The 20,202-nt window shown below is 36.0% G+C and overlaps 2 protein-coding genes across 3 annotated transcripts in view; one reads left to right on the top strand and one right to left on the bottom strand.

Annotated features, from left to right (window-relative positions):
• Positions 1 to 3,911, top strand: part of LOC137388820 (PAT complex subunit Asterix-like) — a 12,903-nt gene extending 8,992 nt beyond the window's left edge. The window contains exons 3-5 of the mRNA XM_068075312.1: positions 1,420 to 1,516; positions 2,015 to 2,112; positions 3,706 to 3,911. Of these exons, the coding sequence (XP_067931413.1) occupies positions 1,420 to 1,516; positions 2,015 to 2,112; positions 3,706 to 3,775 (265 nt within the window). The 3' untranslated portion in view covers positions 3,776 to 3,911. The remainder of the gene's footprint in view (positions 1 to 1,419; positions 1,517 to 2,014; positions 2,113 to 3,705) is intronic.
• On the bottom strand, positions 3,839 to 20,202 carry LOC137388661 (eukaryotic translation initiation factor 3 subunit M-like). 2 transcript variants are annotated; one of them, XM_068075210.1, is made up of 10 exons: positions 20,166 to 20,202; positions 16,017 to 16,074; positions 13,823 to 13,961; positions 13,288 to 13,423; positions 11,844 to 11,967; positions 11,203 to 11,297; positions 9,794 to 9,977; positions 7,366 to 7,447; positions 5,819 to 5,962; positions 3,839 to 4,119 (listed from the first exon to the last, which is right to left on the bottom strand). In XM_068075210.1, the coding sequence occupies exons 2-10, from the start codon at positions 16,059 to 16,061 to the stop codon at positions 3,926 to 3,928; spliced, it is 1,143 nt and encodes a 380-aa protein (XP_067931311.1). In that variant the 5' UTR covers positions 16,062 to 16,074; positions 20,166 to 20,202; the 3' UTR covers positions 3,839 to 3,925. The 2 variants fall into 2 exon arrangements, with proteins under 2 accessions (XP_067931311.1, XP_067931256.1); XM_068075155.1 differs by lacking the exon at positions 20,166 to 20,202 and adding an exon at positions 19,550 to 19,617.

The following is a 20,202-nucleotide window of genomic DNA, read 5'->3' as shown; positions in this document are numbered from 1 at the left end:
TGTAAACAAGCAAGAAATTTGAGGAGTGTTTCAACGTGCCCCGTGTTGCAATGTGCCCCACTCTCCCCTACTTGATTATCTTATATAGGAAATAGTGCCTTAAGATGCAAGTAAGTTGACATACAAGCTCAGTCTAAAAAGCATTAAGCTGGCATGTTGAGATATGACTGTATATATATATATATAAATCTCAAAGTCTACAAATCTCAAATATCTAGCAAAAAAGAATTCTATACCGAAAATAGAATTTCTGTGGAGTAAAATTATAATATGGGTAAGATGAAAAAGTACAGAGCCATAAGTCACTACACATCTGCCTTGCGCAACTGCACTCTTTAGGTGACGAGTAGCAAAAATATCCTGGTAGAGTTATATATATATGTACATATGTTATATATACATATATATATGCATATGTTATATATATATATATATACATATATATTGATGAGAATGTAGATCATACAATTGTCCGCGTGAAAAGAATTGTCTTTGACCACGATTTAGCAATTGAACTCTACGAAAAACCGGAAACAGAAGTTCACGAAAACACCAAAAAGCATTGCGTTTCATAGAGCTAAAAGAGTTCATAGAGTTTCAATTAATACGTCATTTTGGGCGTGCAAACGGAAAAGGGTGTATACATTATGTATTAAGAGCTATGAATTGTAAGAGCTTTTGTAGTCTCGTGGTTAAAGAATTGGGTTGCAATCTTCGTGAGTTCAAATCAAGCAGAATGCAAAATTTTAATAACTATAGCTGGACATACCGAAAGACAGATGACAATCTGAGAAATATACCGTATATGAATCAGATAAAGATACATAAAATGTACATGTCAGGTTCATCAAATGTATTTAAACTGATTTTCTAATTAATTATATGGGAAAGGTAGTTCATACTTATGAAAAAAATAGAAGCTATCTCTCAAAAAGTAATTCTACGGAGTAGCCAACACACCAGAAATAGCAAAAAATGTTAGGAACCTGAATATATGGGACCAAAAATTATGAAGAATTTGTAATCCAAGGTTGCTCTTGTGCAAAGTTTACTATTAATGGTTAGTGCCCTAAGGTGATGGCATAGATATAGTGATGGCATAGATATAGTAGGGTTTACTATATCTATGGGTGATGGCTAGAAACATTGATGTGGTAGATTTATTATCTCATTAAGGAGTAATATATTGTATCAATTGACAGCTTATTAATGATAGAAACATCATGGATGCTTTTCACAGGTATTCCTGATTCAGTCACCCAATAACAATGTCGTGGCATCCCATGCTTTCAAATGCGCTGTTTAATAGGTGTTTATAAAGGAAGTATTTGTAGAACAATCACTAATAGATAACTAGTTATGTAGTATGCCAGCCACTATGAAGTAACTGATGTTATACAACTACATTTTATTTGGTAGGTTCAAGCCCATCCCAACAAATCCTTTAGATGATCCCGTCTCAGACTATATGAACCTGTTAGGCATGGTTCTCAGCATGTGCGGCCTCATGATGAAGGTTGGCTTGTATTGTTTGCCCATAATTTTGTTAACATGTTCATGTTACCTGTTTGAGGAGTCGTATTGACGCGTTGTCTTCTCATATAGTTTACACTATTTGCTAAGAGCACACAACTTATAGTTCAACTTATAGCACTTATTAAACATTGCATTTCAAACAAAGTGAAATTTCTAGTGCCAATCAAAGTAGATGCTTGGTGTGAACCAGCAGTTCCAGTGATGGTCAAGCCGCCATGCTTGGTGGCTTCCATCACTTCCTGTTGGTCAAGCCAGGAACTTCAGAGGTTACAATTGTGAAGCCGAGTATTACCACCCTTCTTGCATAAAAAGATGATTTTGTTTAAATTATTCTTTACCTGTGAACTTTGATTTTCTTACCCAACCCCTCTGGATGAGATAGTTTTTTTTACAACTATTCAACAACTATCACACTATTTCAAACTTGCCTCATCAGCACTGCTAATTTTAATTATCACACACTGCAAATATTCTGTAGATGAAATGGTGCTCCTGGTGTGCAATCTATTGCGCTCTTATCGGATTCGCCAACAACAAAACTTCAGATGATGCCAAACAAATCTTTAGCAGTTTTATGTGAGTAAATCCCAATTTATGGCATGTTTACTATCAGCGCTATTTGTGCTGTTTGCACATGCAAACCTTGACATATGCTGGAGCAAATATTCATAGAAGGATACACTGTAATTTGTTTAATTCCCTTCAAATACCTATAAGTATAAGCATTTGAAACAATTATATAAATAAAATTAAAATGTATTATATACAACTATGTAAAATTGAGTTATATTTGAAAAACTAAACGAATTAAGTAATAATCAGCATAGAGGTTTCTTATGGCCATTTCGCATAAATGTTAAAACCGGCATAATTCAAGGTGTAACCCTTCGCTTATACCAGTGCTGGGACGATATTACGATATTTCGGTATATCGTCGATATCACTTTCTGGTATCGACCGTACCGAGTGCGTTCTGCCCATATCGAAATATCGGATATCGTCGATATTTGACGATATCGACGATAATATAGATCCATCGGTTTTTTGACGTCATCGCCCTGTTTGCAATGCGCTCGTCTACGAAGAAGCCGCCATCTTTGTAGAAAACTATCGTCATTCTCTTGATTAATAGTATGTTAGTTGTAATATTTAATTTTGCTGATAACAAAATAACAAAAAGCTTCTATTTGCAAGCAAATAAAATGGAAACTGTGAAAGTATCCTGAATGCAAAATAGTAATGAACAATTCATGTTTAGTTTGAGATTATTATCGTAAAAATTAAAAGAAAATTTATATGAGATGATGACTTCAAGTAAGTAATGCAGGATAACTTTTACAAAAATAAATTGATTGATACTATATACAAGAGTTCAGGTCTGAAGAATAGATCTTCTATGAGTATTGATTGTGGCAAGATTGATTGTTATTAATAATTTGATGACTATAATATGGTCTGTACCATCTGACTGTGTAAGTATCGTTGATGTTTACATGATTAATAGTATTTTTCGATGTTGTTTTGATACTAAAATAAAACATTTGCAAACAAAAGCATTGTTTGCAATAACTAATTGCAGAAGCTTCGTGTTTTTAACGATAAAGGTTCTCCATAAAGATGGCGGACAGCGATAGAGTGACGTCACGAAAAACGAAGGATATTCCACTCTATTTGATACCCGATTCTTCAAAGAATTATACTAGTACAAAGATTCTTTAGGGAGTTGTCCTCCCATGTCAACTTTTTCTAGCAGACAAGACAACTCCAAATAACATAACCGATATTTCGATATATCGGTTCACTACGCCATCATATCGAAACGAATTTTTGATATCGTCCCAGCACTAGGTTATACAGAGGACAGTTTGACCAACATTTTATAAACATAATGTATCTACTTTTTGGTGTTATACTTCTCAATATTTTTATCTCTAACTATCAGGCCAACCTCTACACTTTTGTCTTTCTTTTTTGCATCACTTGTGTCTCTATGGGTATTTACCATACAAGCTGCATTACTATCCATACTATATTGTTGAAGCAGAAGCGTCTACAATATAGTATGGATAGTATACAGCTTCTCTACCTTATTATTCTTACAACATTTGCTCAGCAAATGGAGAGCCTCATCTGTTACCACCTTATAAGTGTCACTATGATTTATTACAGGTTGTCAATATCATCAGTGGTCATGTCCTATATGCACAACCCTGAACCTCTCACTCCTCCATGGCAGTAGCCCTGCCTTGTCCCCGAACATTAAAAGGAAGAATTGTGGACTTGTAAATTTTACTATCAACCATTAGTAAATTAGCTGTACAAATTTATTTGGACTGTATTTATTTACTGATAATAAATGACAGTTGGTTAAAGCATTGGAGAACCTTCATCATTGCTGAGCAGCTTGCTGCATAATGAGACGGAAGCTGTCACTTGTCTTTTCCAGATTGCTTCTCCATAGTTCCAGCTGATTGCCCAGTTCAAGCCAGTTCTGTTTTTCAAAGGTTCGGTGTGTCGAGGATGAGATGAGTACCTTTCGGTTCATTTGATCCAACTTAGCCGTCACAGTTTTCGTCTTCACCGCTGCAAGTCGACAGTTTCACAAATTCAAAACATGACAATTACCTAAAAGCTAACCATATGCCAGGAGATAGTGGTTTGATAAAGTTGGTCGATCTTGCATAGCTTCGCTAGTACAGTGCACCCTCAGGATACGATTACAATGATATACAATTTTTCCACCTTACAAATGTGGAACATGATTTTTTTCACCTCACCATAGAAATCTTTTTTAACCATACAAACTCACCAAAATTTTCACCCGAATTCAAACTTGGCAGTTGGTGTGATTATAATGTAGGTTAAAATAACAAAGACGCCAAAATGCCGTTCATTGAAAATGTTTTCACAATGCCTGAAAGGAACACGATGACCGGTTCCTTTGTGTTCTGCAATTCTCGTGTGTACTACGGTAATATTCTCTCTTTAAAACAAGTAGCAAAGTTGGAGTTGCGATCTCTTCAAACAGAAGATGAGCGGTCAGACAACTTCTTTCAACCTGCTAACAAAAATCCACTTCATGAAAATAGCATGAACATCAAAGTAAATAACTTATCTATTTTTTGGTGTTATACTTCTAGATATTTCTATCTTCAATTATCAGACCAACTCCCCTTGTGGCTTTTTTTTGCGTCACTTAGAACTGTCTCTTTTTTGACAGTCACTACTAGAGGGCTTTGTTGAAGTCTTTAAATATTTGACTTGGATGTTTGTTCCAGATTTCTATAATTTTTCCCATGTTTTTTCTGCCGCTCCCACTAGTCTTGGAATCCATATTATATAATCCCACTAGTCTTGGAATGTTTTTGTAAAAACAAGAACGTATGACACACTGCTTAGCTTCATTCAAACACCGAAAAGCCACAATATACATGTAGGAGAACGGTATAAACAGTATGCATATACAGGATGTATTGTATAACCATACGGCTAGTTCTCATACCCATACAGCTAGTACTCGTACCCATACCGTTCGGGCTTTCTTGCCGAATTGGTTGAAAAGGGTTTCAAACCGGTCCGCTAAAAGTTATAGTGAAAGCAAAGACAGAAAGTACTGTGATAAAATTTTAGTGATAAAAAGTTGCAATTCAGTTAAATAGTTAACAATACTTACTAAATTTAGCTTTATGCGTATTTTTAGTAAGCTATACTTATTTGAGGTGAATTCAAAGTTAATGTTATTACGTACGTCTGTCTTGAAGGTGAGAACTCCCTACAGTACATTCTAATGTTACATTTTATTGCAGATCATAACCAATAAATACAATAAAGTTACTGTAGGTAACTATAACTGTTAAGGTTAACATACTACTTTGTTACGAATTTTTAATATGTACTGCACGTATATAAAATTTTGGCGATTTCTACCAGGGGATGTTTGCATTATATAATTACTATGGTTTCTATACCCCTACATACGATTTTTTCACCATACGATGCCAACCCTGAAATGGATCAAAATTGTATTCTGAGGGTGCACTGTAACTCACAAATCCTTGACCAAGAACTGAATTGTATTGAATACGGTAACAACAGACAAAACTGAAAGTCATATTCCACCGTGATGATAATACCACCGACAGAAACCTGTACATTTGACAGGCAAAATTATTGGCACACCTGCAATTAAAAAGTCCTGGATGGAAGGTGACCATAACATTCTAAGCTGATGGTTAGCTAATTGCGAGACACATAAGACTCGGCCATAAGACATGTCACTAACCATCTATAATGAACTGCTCCACTTCTTCTGCTGGTATTTCAATTTCCTTCTGTATCGTCTGAAAGTCTATGCTGCTACGTCCTTCCGCCAAGTGCAAAAATGTTAGAAGCTTCATTTTCTGAACATTTTGCGCATCATCAAGACCTGAAAAAGCGCAGTTTTTTTCTATACTACAATAGTAACAATGCCTGCAAATATGCATCCAGCACTCTAATCCATAATATCGCATCACAGATAAATCACACAGCCAATACCATCACATTCCTTCAGTTCCATTACCTACTATTTGACAACTTGTTTCACGAAGCTCTCACCCACCCAAAACATTTTCATGAATTTATATTTGATACTTCTCCACTTCTTCAGCAATAATAGCAGCACTCATAAAATAAAGATGAACAGTTAGGTGCCATTTCCAGAGCAATCTGCCTGTATATGAACTCATAGTAACTGATATAGATAAATAACATATTGATTTGATGCTTCCAAAAAACTTACCTTTCAGGTAAGCAGGAACAAAATATTATTGCTCGGGGACACACAAACTCGGAATTATCCCAAACAATCCAGTTTAAACTCTCAAGTGATCGGCAAAGTAATCAACTTATCGTATGGAAGAAACCTGCTCATGAACCTCACAACACCTTCAGCATTTACCAAACCCTCAATTAAATAACAACTCACTTTAAGAGTTTAGTCATAGATGAATATTTCAGGCTGTCTTTCAATGATATGCAATGGCGACATGCAAATCCACTATCGACAAGGCTTCTAGGACCTTTTGCTCATGTCTTATCCACATCCCCTTATTATTGCAACAGCTAGAAGAATACTACTTACTACTAATAAGTAAAGAATAGACGATTGGCATCCCTTCAAGTGCAGGTAACTTTGAAACCTTAATAGACTTATGACAGTCATACATACATGTATAACCCAACCATCAACATTACTAGTGCTTTAACCACAACTACTGCTATAGATCTACTCCAATTCTCCCACCACTACATAGTTTTCACACAACATTCTGTCATCTACCAAATGCTAAAAATGTGCACATACACCATTCTTCTGCAATTTCTCTCTCTCTTCCTCTTTTTTCTCTCTCTAACATAAGCATGTCACCCAATCATTACAAACCAATGACATTTGATTTTTTAACTGTTATTACGTTATACCACTTATATATAGGCTATGGCTACATTGAAACACACTGATTGCCTCTCAAGACATCGACATAAAAATCAGGACTTTGTTGTATTTCGGAATGCTTTTTGCGACTGAACATAAGATACAATTGTTGAAAATAGCTTTGAATGCGTAACCTCGTCCAACAATATATTGCAAGTAGAGAATTATTCACAAATGTGTAGTAAAAATGTTAATGAAAACAGCGGAATGCATGATCAGTGAATGCGACTGATACAACTTCAGCCCTTTGTTCAACTTTAAAACAGCCTTACCATGAACATGAGGCACTAAAAATAAATTATGACTTGAGCTCGAAATTGAACATCTAGTCTCTATAAGCCTAATCAAAGTCCTACCTAATTTTTCTATGTAGTCCTTGTTTTTCTCTGAGAATGACAGGTAGTCAGAAAGCCTTCCAGTTACAAAGACCATCAGCAACTGTTCAACATAAACAAATATGCTTCAGTGTGGCAGATGTGAAACAAACAATGGCACATTTAGACCTAAAACATTAACTTGGACAATCAAATTCATCTCGTTCAGATTTTTGAAAGTGGTAGTGAAATGGCATTGTATGACACAGACTCTATCAGCTGTGGCACCACTGAAAATTACGCAAATACAACACCTTCACGCTTAAAGGTGTGAAAATTTTACAAACTTTATGCGGTAGTAATGTATTCATATTTTATTCACGCTAAAACAATGGTTTTCAGTATGATTAGTTAGAAAGTGAGAGTTTTTAATATGCTAATTAATTTGAATGGATAGTTTGAAACACCTGAGTGTGATATATATACCCCACTCAGGTTACATCCATGTACTAGGTGAATGCCCGCGTTATCCGAGTAATAAAAAAAATCTTTGCATAGAGAATTAATTTTTATTTAACATATAACAACAGTTACCATTCTAACTTTCAAACTTCATATCTTGAGAAAAGTGTTTTATGTTGAAAAAATTAAAAGAAAAAATTAAACTACTGTAAAGGTGTTTAAATGTAAATGTGAAATAATTAACAAGTAATGGCTAATACAATCTGTTTTGCTTTGAAAAATTATATGGGATACAATTACTGTAAAACCTCTAATTGATTGCCACCTCTATTTGAACGCCACCTCTAATTGGCCGCCAACCTGAGAGAAGAGTTGAAAAATAGACCGCCACTCTCCAATTGAACACCACCTCCATTTGACATTATTTGATCTTCACGAACCCATAATATCAACTGATCAATAAAAAAATGTCCACAAAATCATAATAATAATGAATCGTATAAATCAATAACAATTCATTTTCTCGTTGTCCAATTTTGAAACTTTTTGATTTTTGTTAAAACTTTAAAAGCAACACCATAGCAATAACCAATAACAGTCTCAGGCTAGCGGTAGCTCTCTGTCTAATACGATCTTTCTTTTTCGAAGTAGCCTACACATGTAAAAAAACTGCTTAAATTTACGATGGTAGATGAACTTTCAAAGCAACGCTATGGAAATAATTACTGTCTTAGGCTAATAGTGGTTTTTGTTTAACATGGTCGTAATACTTCGAAGGACATGCGTATAAAAAGCGGTTCGCAAGTTTTGAACCAAAGTTTACGTTTATTGTAAGCAAAACTTTTACGCGTTGCATTAGTGCTAAATGAAGAGATATTGAGTAGAGATATTTCTCGATTTCTTGATGCACATTTATTCAGAGATGTTTAACAAGTTGGTGGTAAGTTAGCAAATTTATTGCATTCAAAGTGCTTAATATAGATCCACCGGAAAAAGTAGGCAAAATATAGGCGACATTCACTTCACCTAGGATAGGGCTAAATTTATCTTCCACAAATTCTGACGAGCCAGTTGAAAAATAGACCGCCAGCCTCTATTTGACCGCCGCCTTCAATTGATCGCCACTATAGAGCAAAGGTTGAAAAATGGAGCGCCACGACGTTCAATTAGAGGTTTTACATTATATGTTTTTAAATTGTTTCAGTGTTGGCATCGTAAAGCGAAAATGTCGCACAGAGCGGTATGAAAATCCATAGTAATTATCTAATGCAAGCACTCACTGGCAAAAATCATCAAAATTTTATATAAGTACTGTACATATTAAAGATTAGTAACAAAACAATAGGTTAACCTTAGTAACTATAGTTACCTACAGTAACTTTAGTGTATTTAGTGGTTGTAATCTCCAAGAAAATGTAACACTACAATGTACTTCACTTCGTGCAGTATGTACAATTGGGAGTTCTTACCTTCGAGACAGACGTATAACATAAACGTTGAATTTAACTTGAAGGAGTTTAGCTTACTAAACACATACTCAAAGCTAAGTTTTAGTATGTATTTTACTAAACCAATTTACAACTTTGTCAGAGGCTAAAATTTTATCACTTACATGTAGGTATATCTGTTTTCGGCCTCGTTTTTACTATAACTTATAACGAATAACATTATAAGCTATAGTAAAAACGCTGAACTGAGATAACGAGCGTCGTATCTCTTTCAGGCGTTGTGGGAGAGAGTTTGGCGAATAGCACACAAGCATTTTCGTTATTTTGTTGTACGCAGTACGCCGACTTGCAAAATTTAATGGAAATGGTAAGCAGGGCTTAAGCCTTGTGGTTAGGTGCATGTGTTTACAAATTTCATGAGTTCATATCCAGTAGGGAGTTCATTTTTCATTCCTGGATTACTAGACCAACATATATAATAGATAAATACACAATGAATATAACTAGCATGACCATGCTTGATCATGCTAGTTATATTTACCCAAGTATGACCAACCAACCTCATATATTTGGAGTCCTTCCAGCAGCTTGACAGGCTTCAGAGTGAGGAGATGGTCGAGAAGGAAGGTCTGTGGATCGGCGATAGAAGACACAATGCACTGCACAGCGTCATCAACTGCTTGCGAAGCTGTATTTTCTGTGTAGGAGCTGAGCAGCTCAATCATAACCTTGCTTGCATTTTCTCTAGAATGAGACGATGGTGCAAGATGAGCTGTGCCAGAGTCATCTTCATCAAACCATATTTGCATCACACTAAGGTACTTGAGTGACTCTAAATGACTTCATGCTTGACTGGGCTTGACTTCATGCATCACACAAACGCTATGTTTCCATGGTGCGCAGTACTGCCATGCAGCCCCTTCCGAAGTCGAGGGGATTGTCCGTTTCCATGCTGCGCAGTGGTTTTCAGCAAATTAGCCACAGAAGAGAAATTGCATAAATCGAATCGCCTAATGGAGAAATTGAATCGTTCATGGATACCGAACGCCAGAAACGCTCTTTTTATGCTTCTGTCATCATTATACTTTTATTTACAATACACATTTACAAGGTTTTACAAACCTTAACACAATTTTTACAACGTGATATATTTTTAATAAGTATTTTTAAGCAATATATTATTTAAACGTTAACTTAGGAATTGCCACCTATTTTTCGAAAAGTGTTGGCATCAATAACAAAGTCTAGGAAAGTAATCACCTCATCATCTCCATGGGTGCAGGCCATAATTAAATTTAGGGGAAAGAAGATCGGAAGAATAGAAAAAAAAAACAAGATTAGCGGGATAACATTTGTATTAGTTCATGGCCCTCGAAGAATCCGTCTCCACGGCATGAGAGCTATGCGCAGCCACTGCGCAATTGCTGTTTCCTTGCTGCGAATTTGCACTGGCTTCGCACTGATCAGTGCGCAGTGATTTCAGTGCGAAGACGCCGTTTCTATGATTCGGAGAGGGCACAACTCTGAAGCGCTGTGCATCATGGAAACTAACCTCGTTATTTTCACTAACCATAGTGAAAATAACATCTGCTCACACCCTATGTATGCACCATACAAACTCAACTCTGCCCACATCCAATGCATGCGCCATACAAACTCAACTCTGCCCACAACATATGTATACACCCTACAAACTCACCTCTGCCCACACTCTATGTATGCACCATACAAACTCAACTCTGCCCACACCCTATGTACGTATGTACCATACAAACTCACATCTGCCCACACCCTATGTATGTACCATACAAACTCAACTCTGCCCACACCCTACAAATGCACCATACAAACTCACCTCTGCCCACACCCTATGTATGCACCATACAAACTCAACTCTGCCCACACCCTATGTATGCACTATACAAACTCACCTCTGCCCACACCCTATGTATGCACCATACAAACTCACCTCTGCCCAGACTCTACGTATGCATCATGCAAGCCTCGCAGAAGCTCTTGTGACTTCACCTTGGACAGGCCCCAAAGCTCTGAGAATTCTCTCACCTTTGAACATAACCAGCGTTAAATGTATCAGAAAAGGTTTTTTCCATACACAAATGCAAAAATTAAAAAAACAATACGAAAATGCTTTAGTGTGAAAGTTTGAAATAAATTTATACTGGCGAAAACAACACTGTTGTTAAATTTCCGTTAAATCCTTTTCAAAAGACTGTGTAAGCAAGCAGGATGAGATAGGGAATGTCAAGTTTGTCAATTGGTTCCTTGTCATACCACTTGCGAAATAATGTGTGCTAGAAGGGGGACTTTGGTGGTTTCTTAAGATTTATAAACCGTGAGGTGTAATGTTTTGTTGGACATGCTTGGCAGGACATACTTGAAGACATAACAAAAATATCAGACTGAACCACTCGCCATTAAAACAAAAGAGGCTGTGTCCAAGCGAAGGGTTGAATAATTCTTCAAATCTAATTTTATCAATTTTGCTATCTTTATCCAAGCTTGATGCCGCAGCATTGCTTGCAACTAAACCTCAATTTCAAAGGGCTCTGTTTGTGATGACAAAATAGAAGTGAATTAAATGTGAGCCACCTGCTTAATGTCAGCTGGAATCCAGCTCATGAGATTGATGTGGCCGGCAAACTTTACCATTGCGCTGTAGACAGGAAGTCTGTGGACTGACTTGTCACCGAAACCATTAAATAAACTTAGAAGTCTACAAAGTCCAACAGAAAGAATGGTTGACAATGTTGTAGATGACTAGAAACTGAAATAGAGGCAATGTACAGCAGTACACAGTAGTATGAGCCACAAGGTAGTAATAGATAACAATGAATTCTTAAGCTCTGGGAGCTCTTAGGAAGAAAACTATAGATAAATACATAGATATAATAAACCTTTACTATATCTATGGATTTATCTATGGGTTTACTATATCTATGGATAAGTACTTATGCTAGGAAAGACTAGGGAAACCCATTAATCCTGACCTATAATTTTAGGCGCTACAAGGGACACGACATTACAATAATCGTTATTAGGAGTCATCAAGGCAATTTTGGCAAGAAAATTTGCTATAAGAAGTTACATGCAAGACAATTCGCTAATATTATATTCTATAGAAAGCTAAAAGAGAGATAATTTACTAATATTATATTCAGTTGGAAAAGATGTTGCACCATACCGACAGGAGTTCTATTGTAAATGCAATGCCCAGCATTCATATAATATAGATCATCGAGAAACAGCATTAAAAAATTCTCGCTTTTCAGAGGCCGGTAAGCAGTGAGTGCAAATATGTGCAGTGCATGAAGGATGTCCAAGAAAAACACAGAAAGCAAACATGCATGAAAAAGTACTAACTTCGTAACGTTGTGCACGCTGTTCACAAGAATCTTAGGACACAAAGGGTGGCGCTGCGATATCTTCAAGAGTTAAAAAGCAATGCTTGTACGCTTCACAACCGCCATATTAGACATGAATGGCCAATGATGAGAGACCGTCATGCATCGCTTCAAGCAATACAATAGACATGCATAGCTTGTATGTCTATTGCGCCATGTTACAAATTATTTGTAAACCAAGCTCAACAGGAACACACTAATATGCCTCTACAATGTGTTGCTGTTACAGAGATGAAGCTGAGGATAGTGTGTGAAAGTTCAGCCAAAGTTATCGCAGCGGTAAAGTTGACTTATTGTTTGACCTCATGCTAAAAACTGCTTTGAAAATTTCAATCATTTTCTGACCTTGACCTATAGCTTCCACATTACTTATTTTGTAGATAGTAAGAGGGGAACCAATAAATTTTCACTAACCAAAACTCTACGACAGTTAACTGATCTCAACATGACTCTTTGTTCCTTATTATTATCATTGTTATTGTTACTTCCCTTGAAGCACTTGCAAAGGGAGAAATTATTTTGTCCACGATAAGACTCTCAGAAAACTCAAGATAATGCTAGTTTGTGCTGCAGGAAAGACCGCATGAATGTAGCTGGGTATAGGCCCTAGCCAACATAGGGGACTAACTCACACCCTGAGTCGAACTTCATCCCACTGGCTCTTCTTGTCTGTGGCAGCAACAGCCTGACAGAACAAGCTGACCATCTCATCACAGTCTGGTACGAGAATGACAAGTGATATCAGGCTGTTCATCACCGCTTCAATTTCTACAAAATTACAATAGAATTACAATCGCAAGATGTTCATACAGATTCACCCAAACAAAGGTGAACATCACAAGTAAATGTCACAAGAAAACGACGTCACAATTGAATGTCACAGGTGAACGACGTCACAAGTGAATGTCACAGGTGAACGTCACAGGTAAATATTAAAGATGAATGTCGGAACTGAATGTCACCTGCAAAGATGAATTCTGTGGCTAGGAATTTATGTGAAGCACGAGAAATGTCATGGATTGGTTAAAAGTCACAGTGAGTGAAAGAACACAAAAATAGCAGAGATACTCTTAAATAAGTTTATGTCAAGCAGCCTCTGCCAGTATCACAATGGAAGGAATATTCACCAATGATGGCAGCAGTACGAAAGTCTACACTAAATTGTACCTGCTTCTGATGCCTCAGTACTTTTCCATAAAATGGTGCAGTTTTTAATGAGCTGCTTCAGATCTGCTACAAAGTCCTCGGGCCCATCCTCACATATATCTGCACCTTTCGATTTTAAATGGCACCTCAGCTCCTTGGCCTAAAACGCCGGACAAGTTGTTCAATTTCATAGGCAGAGCGCATAAGATTTCTAACAGTTGAACCTTATAAATCATGGCGCACAGATAAAACCATAAAGTAAGGTTGACTTGAAATGGAAAACCCGCAATCAAGGTGATCTTGCCATCAGCATTCAGGTCACTGAATGATACAATCAGAAAAAAACATGTAATTATAGTGGTCTTAGCTGACCTTGACTTCAAGGTCAGTGAATACTAATGTATATTAACCCATTCAGGACTGTTCCCGGTTACTACGGGAAAAGTTGTGCTCTCCAGGGCCCGTTCCCGGAGTCTCCGGGTTAAACTTTGATTTGCTCTATTGCTTAGCTGTTTAGGTACATCGGTTTTATTCATTCAGCAAACGAAGTTTAAGAGTCTGGGCATCATTTTGATACCAAATATGTGATTGGACAAGAGTTTTAACTAACAAATTACGTGATAGATATCAACTGTTTTGAAATTTTGTTGATCGCCATTTTGGAAAAGGTTTATCCGAACGATGGCAAAATTTCTAAGTGAATTAGATGTAGTAATCAGCTCAGGGGAAGAAAATAGCAACAAAAGTAATGTTCAAGAAAATGAGAATTTTCTGATGGAAGAAGGTAAGTTTTATGTGGCTATTTATAGAATTTTACCAAAAAAAAACCGACATTTTTTGTGTGAATTTCTAACAAACTTTATTCTAACAGTGTAAGATATGGATTTTTTCATGATACACATGATTAAAACATTTTCAATCCAATAAAATTTAGATCTTTTTGCAGCATGAACTCATCGCTCTATTACCCCATAATAAATAATAGTTTTATGATTTCCTTGAAGAACTACAAGATAATAGAAATTTCTTATTTCATTTATATCCAATTGTTCAACCCACAGTTAGTCAAGCATATAGTTCTCAGCCTCAACATCTACTATAAACTAGCCCCAACCACTAGGCTCTAATATTGGTTGATAGGGGACACTTACCACAGTAATCATCTTCATGACTTTCTGTGTTTATGTCTACAGTATCAAAAAATATTTGCAATTTGTATTACCAATGGTTAGCTGCAGTAGACTACTTATTTTCAATTTTTTATCAGGTATTTACCCTGAAAAGCTACAAAAGCACAATTTTTTCTAGGCTGTACGAGAAGTTTGAAAGCAAATAGGCTGCTTACTACCGATCATATTTGCTACATGTAGGTGAAGACAGTCAAGGGCTTATGAGTGATGATGCCATTGATGATGAGCCTAGGGCTTCAACACCAATATCTGATGAATACTGCATCAACTAACTTATAATGGGAGCAAATATGCATGTGTAGTTGGCATCAAATAACTCTCACTGTGTCATCATTTTTTTTATGAACACACCCATATTATACATGTATATATTGTTTCGTTTTCATGCATATTCATTTTTACTGTATTTTTCACAATATATTTTACTGTATTTTTACACCTATTTTTTTGCTGGTGATTGTCTGTTAGCTGGTAACTTGAGTATCTTATTTTATGCATAATATATTCATAATAACCTCTTCAATGCATTTCAATATAAATTAACAAATTGTTTGATTATATAATTGATGAAACTGTCAGTGACGTAGTGTTGGTTAAAAGCTAGTAACACCTGTTCTATTGCTTGGAATTGAGAAATCTTTTTTTTATTTGCTGCTGATAAAGTTTGCTATCAATCTAACATAGGTCCAACAATGTCAGTACCAAAAAACGGCTTGTGAGCTGCTATAAAACAAAAGAAATAATTTTGACCAAAAAAAGTTCACGGAAGTATTAGAAATTGTGGTTAGTAGAATTTGTAAAGGTGCACAAAAATTTATATCAAATTGTAGCCTGGAATGTCTTTGTTAAGCTGCAAAAAACAAATCAAGATTATTTTAAAAAGAACTCTAGTTATACTCAATTTTGTGTAGCTCTATTTTAATTGTAAGGCTACTGAAAAATTAATTAGGCTGGGGGAGCAGTCAACCAATAACTAATTAGTCCTGAATGGGTTAATGAAGGAACTGTTATAATAATGGTCTTACCTGGTCTCGTTCGTTCAGGTCAATAAATGATAGATTAACACTCATATTGTCTTTGTATCTAAAATAAAATGATATGCGGTAGAATAAGATCACACACCGTAAAACCTCTATAATTGAACGCAACCTTTATTTGACCGCCACAATAGGAGAAGGGTTGAAAAATAGAGCGCTACCCTTTAATTGAACGTCACCTCCATTTGACCACCACTTTGACACTGTTTGATCTTTACGAACCCATAATAGCAAGTGATCAGTAGAAAAGTATACACAAATATTACTAATAATGACTGGGTTACATCAATAGCGCTAAATTCTTTTGCTGTTCAACTTCCAGGCTTATAGCTTTTTAATTAAAACTTTGAAAGCAACATCATTAATAGAAATAATCAGAAATAATTAATAACTGCATCAGACCAATATTAGTTCCTTGTTTAACGTGGTCTTGATACTTTGAGGTATGTGAAAACTGGTTTACATTTACATTGGTATATGAATGACCAGTTTTAGGTAGTGCTAAATGCGCCTGCGGCTAAAAGTATGATGATTTGTGCAAAATGCAATGCGTAAAAGTTTTATTGTGATAAAAAAACTTTTTGGATGCTAGTATCGACAAGTTCAGCAGTGCAAAAGAAGAGTTGAGGTTAGTAGACATTGTGGAAGGTATTGGACAACCAGAAGATGATCATTCCATCGAAAGCAACAATCAGAACGCAACTAGCCGAGCCAGCGATGCAAACACTTTTGTTTCAAAAATGTTAATTTTTGTTTCTGCATGTATTATATGTATGGTTTGTTCTTGAATATACATTTGTGGCATTTGATAGATTATTGTTACGTAACTTATAAATTTGCAGATTTATAGCACATTATTTGATAGCATCATTGCGGTAATCTGATCTTACAATAGATCGACGCTCGTAACCCCTCTTCTATTGCACATAAAAAGTCAGTTTTGGCTGCAAACTGTAGCAAACATTTCAATGAGTGAAATGAGCTTTTATGCAACATTGGTAAGTATAGATACAAAATAAAAGTATGTTTTCAAATTTAAAATAATATAAAAATTAAAATCTCCAACAAATTGCAAAGCAGTACGCAGGCCATAATATCATCGCAGGTTAATTGCAAGCAATAGATATCAACTGGTAGAGATATTTCTCTGCTTCCAAATGCATATTTATTAAGAGATCTTTGACAAGTTGGAGGTAAGTTAACAGATGTATTGCATCCAAAAGAGGTAATGTCGCTCTACCCGAGGAAGAGGGCAAAATGTAGATGACACTTGCTCCGCCCGTGAAACTGCTAAATTTATTTTCCCAAACTACTGACAAGCTATTTGGAAAATACTACGCCAGCCTTTATTTGAACGGCACATTTATTTAACCGCCGCTATAAAAGGATTGAAAAATAGAGTGCCATGGCATTCAAATAGAGGTTTGACGGTATAGGTACAACTTCTCTACTGGAGTAATCGTACCTAATGAAGAGTGCCTCTTGAATGGCCATTCCAAAATAGCAACATTCTTCCAGTGATTATTAAAATATTTGGGAACCTAGTTGGATAAATAGACCAGACAAATAATCAACAGATGTTTGATACAATGGCTCAAACCCATGGCAGCCTGCTGACGGAGCAAGTGTTCCGTTATCTTGTCGCCAGCTTCAGACCATTGGAGTTAGGCAAATAAAAAATGAGTGGTTTTTTATCAGAGTATAATCCACAGAAGAAACAGATTCAGAAGGGCACACTGAACGGTGACACAGACCATGTGTTAGTCTATCAGTATGGTTCAACAACTTGCCTTCTGAAAGAAATACTATAAACAAAAGCAGCTTTGATGCATCTTGCTGGTGCACTATAAAACAAAGCAAGTTTGAGTGCCGATAATGACCCTCTCGCTTCCTCCTCAAATCGAAGAATTTATTAGCACTTTGGCCACTTGAGAAATGTGATCCACGCATGGTCGCCCAGTTTCAAGCGACAACTGAAGAAAAATAAAAGTGAATTTAACTCTATTAATCACAACAGACTCAATAAAAAGGCGACAGTCTGATACACTTTTATTTCGCTAGTATTTCGTTTCGTGAGTAGCACACAGAGTAAAATTTCGCTGCAACTTAATTTCGCAGTTCTGATGAGTGCGAAAATATAGTGATGTGAAAATAAATGCAGTGAAAAAACAGATTACATTCCTCAAATCCAGTTTGCTAATAAGAAAAAAAATTCAAATTGGGACTAGTTCATATTTGTAAACCGCAGGTTGAAATGTGTGGGTGAGATCGATAATTCAATTTGATCACTTGCTGCCATTTGTTTCTTGGACTATCAATGTCGTTTAGGTCCCTCCTGCCGTGACTTTCACACTCGAATCCCAAGAAGAAGAAAATAGATAGGTAACAACCAACATCACAACCAAAACTGTATAAACCTTTCGCTGCTATAAACGCATTTATGCGTTTTCTAGGGGCCACTGCCATAAACGCATTTTTGGACTTTCTCAGCGTGGTAACCTGATTTTATTATTAGTTGACCACATAACCCACGGTCTTTAAGAGTTTTATGAAATTGACTGTGCTGTCCGGAGATTTCTCTATAAAATCAGCCTAAAATAACGAAGCAATTTCAAACTTTTGTTTGAGAATTTCTAATCTAAAAACGAACATTTTTTCTGTGAGTTCATTAACTACCGCGCGCGAGTCATAAAACAGGTAATTAGTTGTTGATGACAGTATAGCCAATCAATATTTAGATTTTTGTGATTATACAGATAATTAAAGTAGCAGCACTGTCTTTAATGTGTCTGTTCACAACCAAAACTGTATAATGTGGTTGGACCTGGTGAGGGTTGATATTTTTTTTTGTTGGTAATAAAATTCATCACTACAATAATCATTATTCAATTTTATGACTTCACCTACCAGACTTTCATCCTCATCAGTTACAAATTCGGTGACTAAACTGATATCATCTTAATTTGCTTTGCCATGCTGCTCAGTCGGTGTATTAGCTATAATGAGTTTACCAGAAACTTCCCAATGAGCCCAACCACAGACGAAAATTGCCTGCATTTTTAATATGAAGATTTTATTGTGGATATCAATGAACAAAGCTACTTAATTTCGCGTTTTCGCTCGTTTGTTATGATAGTTTAGTTTCGCTCATGAAATTTTCGCGAGAGGATGACACCGTGAAAATGCAAAAGTTAGATGACGCGAATACATAAGTGTCCTAGGGTACCAATTCTATCTACCATAAATTTTATTTAAAAAAAAGTTGATGGAAACCAAAATGCTGATGCAAATCACCGTTGTGCCATCAAAGCTGGTTTTATTGCTGTACACAACAATGATCTTCAACTGAATAAAAAATTGCCTAAAGTAGAATTACCAAAGGCGAGCTTATTTGGCAATGATATCTAAACTGATACAGAACTGTTTCACATGAGAAATTAGTTTTGTTTATGGGTGAAGGCTCATCACACAAGGCTGAACTATCTGTGTTATTAAAACGAGGTAATAGTTGTGAAACTCACTCCTTCAAAAATGACAGCGTTCTCACAGCCTCTGAGAACACCCTCTTGAAGAGAGCTCTGCGTGCTTAGTAGTAGAAATGGTTGAGATGGTGAAAATGAATACACTAAAAATACACACCACATTGGGCTATTCTACCAAAAGTGTTCGATTTTGTAAACCAGGTTGTTAGTATTCTCAACAAAGATGCCACTAAGTGCTTTGGATGCTGAGAATTACTCATAGTGGACAAAACATCAGCTAAAAGGTTAGTGTAAAGTGCACATTCTCTCTATTGAAACCAAAACCTCCAAAATTTTGACTATCTTCCCGATTTCTCGTCTTCTTTAATATCTCAGTTCAACAGCGCACATTTTACGACTTGTATGTCGATGTCTATATATATATGTACTTGTATATCAAATGTATATCTTGATGCAGGACCCAAGCCCTATTCTAAAAAAAACCATTAATCTGATCTATTTGTGTTAATACTTCAGGATTCCGGTCAAAAAATTAATGAATTGTCTCAATGCTATATTAAGAAGGCTAAATTCTGAACAAAGATTATAGCACAAAAAAGGACGTAAGCATTTAAAAAACGGTAGTATGACAATATTGGCGTATACTCAGCAGTACCAATACTAAAGCTAATATTAATTCCATTAAAGATAAG

Source organism: Watersipora subatra, chromosome 1 (genome assembly GCF_963576615.1).
Source record: "Watersipora subatra chromosome 1, tzWatSuba1.1, whole genome shotgun sequence".
NCBI classification, from domain to species: Eukaryota; Metazoa; Bryozoa; class Gymnolaemata; order Cheilostomatida; family Watersiporidae; genus Watersipora; species Watersipora subatra.
This window is presented reverse-complemented; position numbering and strand designations above follow the sequence as displayed.